Source organism: Phocoena sinus, chromosome 1, assembly GCF_008692025.1.
Source record: "Phocoena sinus isolate mPhoSin1 chromosome 1, mPhoSin1.pri, whole genome shotgun sequence".
Taxonomy (NCBI): domain Eukaryota; kingdom Metazoa; phylum Chordata; class Mammalia; order Artiodactyla; family Phocoenidae; genus Phocoena; species Phocoena sinus.
The window spans coordinates 33,567,496-33,579,870 of record NC_045763.1 but is presented as its reverse complement, the minus strand read 5'-3'; the positions used below and the strand labels follow the sequence as shown (position 1 = coordinate 33,579,870).

Below are 12,375 nucleotides of genomic sequence, written 5' to 3'. Positions count from 1 at the left end.
TGGAAATATAAACCAAAATTTTAAAATTCCTAAAACATAATGATAATAAACATCACATCAGAATTTTGAGATATAATTAAAGCAGTGGTTGGAAGAAAATTTATAGCCTTAAATACCTGACATAAAGAAAAATGAAAGGATAAATATTACGAATTTAAATTCCCAATTAAAGCAGCTAGAAAAAGTTACACTCCAAAGCAAATACAAGGGAGAACTAAGTAGAAGAAAAAATAAAGATAGAAAGAGATTAATGTGGTAGAAAATAGAAAAGCAGTAAATCAAAATACTGTGTCTTTGGAGGAAACCTCAACAAAATAACAAACCACTAGTTAGCCTAATAAAGAAAAAAAAGAATAAGCACAGATATACAAAAGTAGAAATGACAAAGGCGGGGAATAGCCCTGTGTAAACTAGGAAAGCTAGATGAAATAAGAAAATACTGTTTGTCAAAATTGACCCTAGGAGCATCACATATGTTTTCAAAGCACTTACATCAAAGTACTGCATGCAGATTATTTTAGAGGGAAATCCTACAAAACCTTGAAGACCAGATAATCTCAATGCTACTTAAGTTGTTGTACGTCAGTGATACCCAACAGAACTTTCTGTGATGATGGAAATGTTTTATGTCTTTGCTGTCCAGTATGGTAGTCACCAACCACATGTGTCTGTAGAGCACTTGAAATGTGTCTACCGCAACTAAAGAATTGAACATTTTATTTTAATTATAATTTAAAGTTAAAAACCAATGTGGTTGGTGGCTACCGTACTAGACAGTGCACTTCTAGATCATAGAAAAAGGAAAATATCCAAATTCTTTTATGAAGCAGGTAGAACTTGGATACTTAAACCTGATTTAAACACACACACACGTGCACACACACATACACACAGCCTCGTGTGAATATTATTACAAAACACCTAAATAAAATATTAGGAATTAGAGTTCAACATATTTACAGCAATAATTCATCAAGACAAAGTAGTGTTTTTTTTCTGGGAATGAAAAGAATATTTAACTTCAGAGATATCATTAATGGACTTCACCATATTAAAATAGCTAAGGAAGAAAGTCATGAACTTCAGCAAAAATCAGCACACTACTGAGGACTCACATTTCTCGATTTCAAAACTTACTACAAAGCAACAGTACTCAAGACATTGTGGTACTGGCATAAATTGAACATAGACTTATAGATAAGAGGATTAGATTTGAGAGTCCAGAAATAAACCCATACATTTATGCTCGGTTGGTTTTCAACAAGGGTGCCAAGATAAGTCAGTAGGGGTTTTCAACAGCTGGCACAGGGACAACTGGATATCTACATACAAAAGAATGAAGTTGGACCCCACCTCCACACCATATACAAAAATTGACTCCAAGTGGATAATAGACCTAAATGTAAGAGCTAAGACTATAAAACTCTTAGAAGAAAACATGGGAGTAAATCTTCACGACCTTGGATTAGGCAGTGGTTTCTTAGATATGGCACCGAAAGCACAAACAACAGAAGAAAAACTAGATAGATGGGCTTCAAAATTAAAAGCTTTTGTGCTTCCAAAGACACTATCAAGGAAGTGAAAAGACAGCCCACACGATGGGAGAAAATAGGAAAATCCAAAAGGGCAGAGAGTAGGTTAGTGGTTTCCAGGGATTGGGTTGAAGGGACAGTGGGGGGTGGCAGCTAATAGATACGGGTTTTCTTTTTGGAGGAGTGATGAAAATGTTCTAAAATTAGATAGAATGATGTTTCATAACTCTAAAAACCACTGAATCGGATATTTAAAAACATAAATTGAGTTACATCTCACTAAAGCTATTATTTTTTCAAAATCACATGTCCGATTCAACAAATAGTATTGAGAAAACTGGATATCCACATGCAAAAGAATGAAGTTGGACCTTTACCTTATACCATTATACAATAACTAACTCAAAATGGATCAACAACCTAAATGTAGGAGGTAAAACTCTTAGAAGAAAACATAGGGGAAAAGCTTCATGATGTTGGAATTGGCAGTGATTTTTGGATACGACACCAAAAGCACAGGCAACAACAAAAAAAATAGTTAAATTTGACTGCATCAAAATTTTAAATTTTGTTTATCAAAGGACACTTTTAACGGAGTGAAAAGGGAACTTATGGAATGGGAGAAAATATTTGCGAATCATATATCTGGTAAGGGGTTAATATCCAGAATATATTTTTTTTTTTTTTTTTTTCAGAATATATTTTTTTAAACTCCTTCAGTTGAACAACAGCAAATAAACAACCTGATTAAAAAATAGGCAAAGGACTTGAATAGACATTTCTCTAAAGAAGATATACACGTGGCCAATAAGCACATGAAAAAATGCTCAGCATCAGTAATCATTTAGGGAAATACAAATCAAAAACACAATGAGGTAATACTTCACACCCATTAGGATGGCTATTATCAAATAAATAGAAAGTAGCAAGGGTTGGTGAGGATGTGGAGAAATTGGAACCATGTGTATTGTGTATTGGGAATGTAAAATGGTACAGCCACTAAGGAAAACAATATGTTTCCTCAAAGAAGTTAAAAACGGAATTACATGTGATCTAGCAATTCCACTTTGGGGTAGATAGGCAAAAGAATAGAAAGCAGGGACTGAAGGAGATATTGGGACACCTATATTTAGCAGCATTATTCACAATATCCAGAAGGTCAAAACAACCCAAGTGTCCATTGACAGAAGAATGGATAAATAAAATGTGGTATATACACACAGTGGAATATTATTCAGCTTTAAAAAGTAAGGAGATTCTGACACATGCTACAATGTGGATGAATCTTAAAGATATTATGCTATTATAAATGAAATAAGCCAGGCACAAAATGACAAATGCTGTATGATTCCACTTATGCAAGGTACCGAATATAGGCAAATTCATAGCGACAGAAAATAGAATGGCGGTTGCAAGGAGCTGGGAAAGGGGAGAGGGGAATGGGGAGTTACTGTTTAATGGGCAGAGTTTCATTTGGGGAAGATGAAAAAGTTCTGGAGATGGATGGTGGTAATGGTTACACATTGATGTGAATGTACTTAATGCCATTTACTTTTGAGAAAGAAGGGGAAATATACGTGTATACACACACATGCACATATATATAATGTACATGAACTTACATATATTTTGTATACTTAGTTTTATAAAAAGAAACACAGAACTGTGAAAACCAGAAAATAATGAAAAGGTTCCCTATTGGGAGTGTCTGGGAATAGGGTGGAAAGCATAGAAATGAGAGTGAGACTTCTCTAAAAATACCCTTTTATATTCTTTTGACTTTTGAATTATATAAATGTCTTACTTAATACATAAAATTAAACCAAAAACAAAAAGATGAACAAGCCATATCCTAAAATTGACTATAAACAGAAACAAACTGAACTCTGTATCAAATGGATATCATAACCACATTGAAAAAAGAGTTCAAACAACTTGAACACAGAACCTTCACAGTACACCCGCAATGGGACATATTTCAAAGGAAAATGGAACTGCAAAGAAATTCTGACTTTTTCTTAATAATGTTAGTGGTTTTGCCCTAATAATCTGAAACTATTTTGCATGTATCGAAGATAGAGCAAATGAGTAAATAAGATACAAGTATGGAATGGAAAAGATGAAGAAGAACCCTTGCAGTGTAGGATTTGAATTGGAGGTATGTTATGAACTCTTAACTTAAAATAGGTCTATTAACTTAAAATAGGTCTATAAGTATATATTAATATGTATTAAAATATACATAAATATATATTAATATAATACTTATTGACTTAGAATATATATGTATGTATATATTCTAAGGTAATACATGTATATGTATATGTATGTATATATATGTATATATTCCAAGCTCTATTGAAAAGGCCTGGAAACAGTGACTCCTCAGTAGCAATAGGAGCATCTTGATTTGATTTCTAAATCCCGTTCTCCGCTGAAAGGAATCATGGCTCCTTGGAGCAATGGCTGATTCCAAGACTGAGCAACAGAGAAAATGTAAGGTGAGTCTGGAAGATCTTATTATGCCAGAAAGCAAAGAAGTCTCAAAGATTGATGGGTGCATATCAGAGGGATACAGGAGCCAGTTTAAAGGGACTCTGACTAGCCAAAATTGGAAAAATATGACCATCAAAGAGAATAATAAAAATAGAAGAACAATAATAATAGCCTCATGGGTCCCTAGTGATACACAGGAAAAAAAAATTAAAGTTGCAGAGCAAGTTCTTCTTTACAGAATATCAGCTAACAAATATAAAGAATGATAGAAAATTATCATTTCGGCAACCACCATTTAAATGGATTCAGACCAAGATAATCAATGAATGCTAAAACAAAGAAAAAAAAAAAAAGCTTATTGGAGAATAGGATATTCACACAGTCTCAAAGTTTCTCCCCACTGATTATCTATTAATTACAAGGGGAAATTACAATGAAGAAATCTGTCAGTCATTTCTTAATAAGTGATCAAATTCAGTATCATTAATAATTAGACACACTGACATTATGTACTGCTTGAAGCAATGAAATGAGAAGTACTCAACATCCCTTGTGTAGTATCTTTGTCAAAACTGTTTAGCATGAATGTAATCATAAGGAAACAATCAGAAAACATCCAAATTGTGGGACATTCTATAAAACAGGCCAGACTCCTCAAAAGTAACAATTTCATGAAAAACAAAAGGCAACTGGACTATCCTAGATGAAAGGAGACTAAAGAAACTTGACAACCAAATGCAATATGTCATCCGTGATGTATTTTAAAAATTAAACACCTATAAAGATTTGGGGACAGCTGAAGATATTTTTAATTAAATGTATTGGATATGATAATATTGCAGTTCTAAAGGAGAATGTCCTTGTTCTGAGGACAAATATCTTGACGTATGTAGAGGTGAAGTCTATATCATGATGTCTCTAACTTTCACAAAGTTCAGAGGAAAAAGTGTGTGTAGACAGATGGAAAGCAATTGTGGTGAAGTGTTATTAGTTGCTGAATTTAGGTGAAGGGTACATAGTTTGCTCTTGTATTGTTTTTTGCTACTTTTCTCTGGGTTTAAACTTTTTCAAGATAAAAAGTTTTAAATAATTTATGTATATGATTATACATATATATGTGTGTGTGTTCATGTTCCCCAGGCCTCCTCTGGACTTCTCCCCAGAGTTGCTGAATCAGAATTTCTAGGTAATGGGGCTTGGGATTCTGCATGGTAAAATGGCTCTCCCGAGACTCTAACACAGTTGGTCTGTATTTGGGAAGCATTGCTCCAAAGAGCATTCTTCTCCATTAAAATCTTGTGTGGTTTGTGTGTGTGTGTATGTGTGTGTGTTCTGTTCACATAGGAACATTGGTTACTACTTTGCAGAGTCCTCCAGAAAAAAGGTGAAAAGGTAGAATGATTCTCAGGTGATGTCAACCTTTTCCTCACATCCCCTTGTTTTACCGGTCCATTCTATACTTACACTGAGGTTATTTCTTCTAAACAGGGCTGTCTGGATCACTAATTCTCAAATATGGCTGCCAGTTAGAATCACCTAGAGAGCTCTCAAAAATTTCAGTGCCTAGGCCTTACCTCAGATCAATTAAATCTGAATTTCTGGGAGTGGGATGATGTATTCTTTAATGCTCCCCAGGTGATTTCAGTGTCCAAGTTTGAGAGTCCCTAGGCTAGAGCAAAGCTGGCCTCTGGTGAGGCCTCTAGTCAAGTGTGTCAGGTTCCCAGTATAAACTGCCTACTCAGCAAACTTAGTCACGTGCTCTGATGTCTATGTGGGACATTGACTTGAAAGGAACCCTCTTATGTTCCTGACACTGATCAGTCTTCTCTTATGCTAAATAGCTTCCAGGGCCTGTCAGTAAAAAGGGGGATTTTAAAAGATGCGTATCTCATTTATGGTTATGGAAATTTAAACTCTGTTTACAAAAATTTGGGAGGGGGGATGAAATTTTAGAGAGAAGTAACTTTAACTATGGTATCTTAAATACTCATTTTACACAGGTAATTTTAAAAAGATTCACCAAACTCTCTTCTCTGCAAGGCCCCTGACATTGAGTAATGCCAGACCCATCCATACGTACACCTATCTCAAGACTAGTCATAACCCCACCCCCAGTGAAATAAATCTGAATTAGCTTGTGTTTGAGTGTGTATATAAGAGCGGAGCATTGAAGTGGTGACAGCATCCTGGCCGAAGCAAAAGGGATTCTAGCAGTCCTTCCCAAATACAACCTGACTGAACATACACTTCTTCCTCAGGGAAGACAGTTTGTTCAGCACCTCTCTTCCAGTTCTTGTTTCTGTCCCTCTTGGGGTAAAATTTAGATAACCCACCCAACCTCAGTTTGGAAGCACTGCTTTAGTTCAGTGTCATCATCTGACAAATACAGAAATAGGGAAAGGGAAGTTAGTTGTCCAAAGTTGTACAGTGAATTGGTGGCATGTTTCTGTACATGTATTTATATGTGTACATGTATGTAAAGCTCCTCTGGGAGGAGAGAATGATTTGGGAATCATCTTGACAGCCATAGAGTCTAATAACTTCATAAAGCTTGGAATTACTATATAGGACAATGGCGGGGTAAGGAGTAGGGCCCATTCAAGTGCTTCCTGGTATGAGTGCTGTTCTGTTACCTGCCACCAGAGGGCATGAACTATGATTAGATTCTAGACCTGCTGATCTACATTGAAGTTCAGAGCTTGCTCAGACCACTGTTAGTTCAAACAAACGAACCCTAACCTATTCAGTAGTCCCACAGTCTTAGGAACATATGAAAGATCTTTGTGACTCGTTTACAAATATTTTAAAAAGAAATCTTAGCTAAGCACAGAACACTTGCAGCATGCCTGGGTTTAGAATTGGAGACCTGGTTTTATAATATTAGCCCAGGCACTTACTAGTTTAGTTGTGTGGCCAATGGTAAGTTGCTTTATCTTGACTTTTAACCGTGAGTTTCAGTTGCCTCACCTGCCACATCATTAATAAACTTTGCCACACATGGTTGAGGATTAAATGGGGTAACATGATAAAGCATTTATCAATTCCTGACACCCATTTCATAAGTGGAGATTTTTCCTTTGTTCAGTAAAACTCTCATGGAGCTCATATTCTGGTTGGAAAAGACATACACATTACATGGAAAAAAGAAAGAAAATTTAGGCAGTGATAACAGGTAAGGATAATAAGAAGGGAGCAGGATCTAGGAGGCTATTTTAGGTAGGGTAGTCTAGGAATGCCTCTCTGAGGAGGTGATATTTCAGCAAAGAACTATCAAAGGTTTGAGAAAAGTGAAGGGTGTTTGAGGCAGAGGGACACAGCTTGGTGTGCTTGGGAAACAGAAAGACCAGTGAATGAAAGGCAGGGGTGTGGCAGGAGATGAGTTATAAGAAGTAAGCAAGTTCCGTATCATGTAAGTTTTGTTAAATACATAAAGACTTCAGATTTATTTTGTGTTATAGGATGTAAGCATAAGAGTGATGTGATCTGATTTATAGTTTTAAAAACATAACCATATCATTCTGGTTGCTGTGTGGAGAATAGACAGTAGGGAGGCAAAAGTAGAAGCAGAGAGAAGGGTTAGAAGGCTGTTTTAGTAGTCTGGGCAAAGTTTGGCTGTCACTTAGATTAGGGTGTTAGTGGGCAGAAATACAGAATGGTAAGGAACGGTTCGGTTTAAGGTATATTAGATGTAAGAACCATCAACACTTGCTGATTAATTGTATTTGAGAGACAATAGAAAGGGAGGAACCAAGAGTGACTTCTAGGCTTTTTGGTCTCAGCACTTGGGTTTAAATAAGTGGTTCCATTAACTGAGATGAGATGACTGGAGGAAAGGGGGTAGTAAAATCAAGAGTTCTGTTTTAGATTTACTCATTTTGAGATCTCTTGGCATCCAAGTAGAGTTATAGAATGAGGCAGTTGAAAATATGAGCATGAAACTCAGGACAGAGGTTTGGGTTAGAGATATAAATTGGCAGTCATCGTTAATGGGAAAAAAGTGGGGACCAAGAAGAGAGAACCAGTGGCCAGACACTGAGGTACTCCCACTCTAGAGGTTAGGATTTCTTACCCACCTGGCCTTTTCCTTGCAAGCCATTGTTTAATTTGAGGAGACCCTCAAATTATTGTTTTAACTCTTCTCTTCCTTTTTGCACAAATTTACAACTCCAGTTCTTTTACCAAGAGAGACAGCATGGTAGAACTGAGTGATTAAATATTTGAAGACATTAATGTGCTGATTAATAATGAAGGCTCTGGAGACAGAGGAGTTCGGTTTAAATCCTGCCTCTGCTATTTACTAGCTTAGCGACCTTGGATATTTTACTTAATTTCTCTGATCTCAGTCTTTTCATCTATAATAATCAAAATAAAAGCCAGCATTCATTTAACACTTACCATATACCAGGCATCGTTTTAAGTGCTTCGCATGTATTAACCTATTTTAACCCTTAGAACAACCCATTGAAGTAGTTACTATTCTTACCCATTTTATTGTTGAGGAAATGAAAGCCAGAGAGAGGTCTTATAATTTGCTAAACATCACACACCAGGTAAGTAGCAGAGCTAGATTTGAATCTAGGGAGCCTGGCTCCAAAACCAGTGCTACTTTTCTCTTATCAAATTCACAGAGTCGTAGAAGTGATTAAATGAGATAACCCACTTAAAAGTGCTTAGCTCATGGAGGCTGGCAAATAATATGAGCGTAATAAATGTTTCCTTATGGCGGCAGCATAGCACAGTGAAAGAGAATCAGATGGAAAGTCCTGGGGCTCCAGCCTGACTACAGGAACAACTTACGTGATCATGAACAAGTTTCTTAGCCTCTCTGGACTTCAGTTTTGTCATCTACAATATAAAACCTTCATACTATATGGCCTCTGAAATCCCTTTCAGTGTTTAAACATTCTATCTTATGACTCCCCAAGACAGATTGTGAATACATCTGAATTTGGTAGGGGAATAAGGTACTCAGTAATTCCTTGGGTTGACAGCATTTCTACTTTGCCCTTCTACTCTTGAAGAAACTTGCTAGGAGATAGTGAAACGTAGTTAAGAACCATGAGGTTTGGAGTAAGACTGTCATGTAGTGGAATCTGTTTCTACCACTTACTACCTTGGACAAGCTACTTCTTCTGAGTTTCTCTTTCATCATCTGCAAACTAGGGGTAATGATAGTGCACACCTCATGGCATTATTTGAAATATCCTGTGAGAAAGCGCCTGTAACGTATTTAATACATGATAAGCATTGAATACATATTAACTATTATAATATTATTATAAGGGTTTCCAGAGCTGAGAGGATTTCTTTTTCCCTCAAGTACCAGATGAGATAGAAGCCTTTCAGTAACCCACTTCTAAAGAATTGAATTGGGAATTACATGGTGAGGCACTCTCGTTGTTGGGAACTGAGGGCATGAATCAGAATTTTCTAATTGTGCAGTCACTCCTCCCCACTCTCCTCTTATACGAAGGTGTAGGGAGCATTTCTCTAGAGCAGCTTTGCCTTATCTGTAGGTGTAGTGAATCATTCATGGCAAATCTGCACTAGGTTTGGCTTGCTTCAACCCTTCCCTGACCTAAAGAGAGTTGTTTTACTCACACACAAACCAGACCTGAATTTCTGGAGAAATTTGTTTGTCTGTTTGTTTGTACCATGGTCAAAGGAAGAGTAGTAGTCAAGACTCTTTTGGAGTGTAAAACCCCAACCCAGACCAGGTTAGAGGAGGGCAATAGGAGGAGGCAGGAATTAGTGACTCATGTAACTGCGAAGCCCAAGACCTGGTGCTGAGTGTGTCTGGACACAGGGTTTTAAACACTCTCATGTCTCCATCTCCTGCTCTACATTGGCCTTATTCTCAGTTATGTTCTCCATTTTAGCAGTGCCATATCTACAAACTTACTTATAACCATGATCTCAGAGAAAGAAAAGCTCTCTCCAACATGCACATCATATCAGAAAACAGTTGATCCAACTTGGGACATACATATACACTTTTGGTCTAGGGGAATCTGATGCTTTTAAATAGCATTATTTTGCATTCCATGGCCAGGTAGGTAGAGCCTAGTGTAGACATCCCCACCAAATCACATAAAATTAGAGTTTTTTTTGTCTTTTGGGGTTTTTTTACAGAAGGAAAAAGAGCTAGGCAAGCAAAAAAGAAGTGGTAGCAGTTTGACAGGCCTGTGTGAATTGCTATCTCCATTGTTTATGAATGAGCTATCCCAAGAAGTCTCCTGACCCTGGGAAACCTCACTTGGTAGGCTAGCCAGCTTTGAGACTAAAAGTTTAAATCATGTGGGGGTGGCACCTCTCTTATTTACATTTTCTTCTCTCTTCTCACATCCTCCCCTTTAATTTAATTATAGTTCTTAACTAATACTTTATCCCAAAAGCTGGTTCTTCCTTTTTCATTTCACATGCACATTGATAATTTAGTGTAGTAAAGAGTGTGGGCTCAACAGTCAGATTGCCTGGATTTCAGTCCTGTCTTTGTCATTTGCTCACTTTGAAATCTCAAGCAGTTTACTTTATACTTCTTTCCTCATCTATAAAATGAAGATAATTTCTCCCCTACTGGGTTGTCTTGAGGATTAAATTAGATAGTTGGTAGAAGGTGCCTGGCACAGTATCTAGCACACAGTGACGTACTCAGTAATATCAGATACTGTTGTTGCTGTTTCTCTGCAGCTTTGGTTCAGCCTATCTGTTCTTTGTCAGGAATGGGAAAGCTGAGGTAGATTGGGAGACTATCAGAAAGCACTAGATTTTGGTATCTCAGGACAGAGGGTTGAAGCCAAATTGAAGGAAGCACTTGGAGCTCTAATTGGAAGACTTAACTATGATAATGATCTTATTTTTACAGTTTGTTAATTAAATGGTATATTCTTATTGACTTGTCATTGCAGAATGACAATGGACAATTAACATCCCTAGGCTTCTTTTCACTCTTTTGGAAAATGAGGTTTTTTTGATAAGATGATCCCTTCCATTTTCATCAGTGCCTGATCCTTCGTTAAGTAAAAATGAATATCAGAAAGTGTTTTGTACTCTGTGTATGTGTGTGTGTGTGAGAGAGAGAGGGAAAGAGAGAGAGCGAGAAAGAGAAAGTGAGAGTGTGTTTACATTGAGATAAACCAAAAAGATTTACTTGTATTTTGGATTTATCAGACATATCTGGTTTCTTCTTAAGAGATTATTATATCCCTCTTCACACTCTATGGTCTAGATCATTTCTAAGTGTTTGTTATTCCTATCACAAATCTATTTTGTATTTTTCAGGGAAGCTTTTTAGGCATGATATTTGTTGTGTAATACTTGTTTTGGCTTCAGGAAACTTGGTTGGGGACTTTACTCCACTACTTACTTTGCAACATTACCTTGGGCAAGTTACATTCCCTCTTATATGCCTCATTTCCTCATCTGTCTAATGAGGCATTTCTTCTACTTAACCTTTAAGTCCTTCCCTAACCATCTGTGATCCTATAACTATCACAGCATAGGTTGTGGCAGGCGTAGCTGGATTCCAAAGGGAAAACTTGATTCAGCAATTCCCTTTGAGACATATTTTTTATCTGTTGCCCATTATGTTTGCTGCAGGATTTCGGCTGAATGCTTCCTCTTGGCCCATGTTCCTTTTGAAGACGCTAAATGGAGCAGAGATGGCTCCCATCAGGATTTTCCACAAGGTACAGTGTCCCTCAGCTATCACCAGCTCCAAATTGCGTAAGGTCAAATGCTTACATTCTTTCAATTACTGAGCCTCTGATGTCTACATTATATATGTGGCCTGAGGATGCCTTCTCAGAAACTAGTTCAGCAGAAGGATTTTTTAAGTACCTTAAAAAGCCACAATTATCCCCAGAGAAATATTAGACTGGTAAATTAGGATTTCTGCATTTTGGGTCCTAGCTCTGCCAATAGTAAGTTTTGACCTCATCTGTTAAGTGGGATTCTGTCTACCTCATAGGGTTTTAAGAAGTTAAACATTTTTTTTATTAGTAAAACATATAAAATGTAGTATAAATCTAAAGGAGCTATTCTTATTATAGATCATGCAGTTCCATAAGGTCCATATTCTAAACAGAGAGAAAGGAAGGAGACTATTTTTTGAGTGCCTACAGTATGTTTGGAGTTTATCTACGCTATCTCATTTAAATACCCACAGTTAACTTTATGAAGCAAGAATTATTATTTCGATTTAGTAGTTAAGGAAACAAATACATTTGAATAAGGAACTTGCCCAAGTTCGCATGACTAGTAAGTGGTGGAACAGGGATCCAAAACCTGTATTCAGTCTTGCTGATTTCTCGAGGGATGAAGCAATCAGTCTGCTCTTAGTTGATCT

The 12,375-nt window shown here is 36.8% G+C and overlaps 1 protein-coding gene across 8 annotated transcripts in view; it reads left to right on the top strand.

The window, feature by feature from the left end:
* The window catches only part of SCMH1 (Scm polycomb group protein homolog 1), a 193,037-nt gene that overhangs the window by 86,000 nt on the left and 94,662 nt on the right, over window positions 1–12,375 (top strand). For all 8 annotated transcript variants that reach the window (XM_032651177.1, XM_032651191.1, XM_032651217.1 and 5 more), the window contains one exon: window positions 11,628–11,716. In XM_032651177.1, coding sequence (XP_032507068.1) covers window positions 11,628–11,716 — 89 coding nt within the window. The remainder of the gene's footprint in view (window positions 1–11,627; window positions 11,717–12,375) is intronic.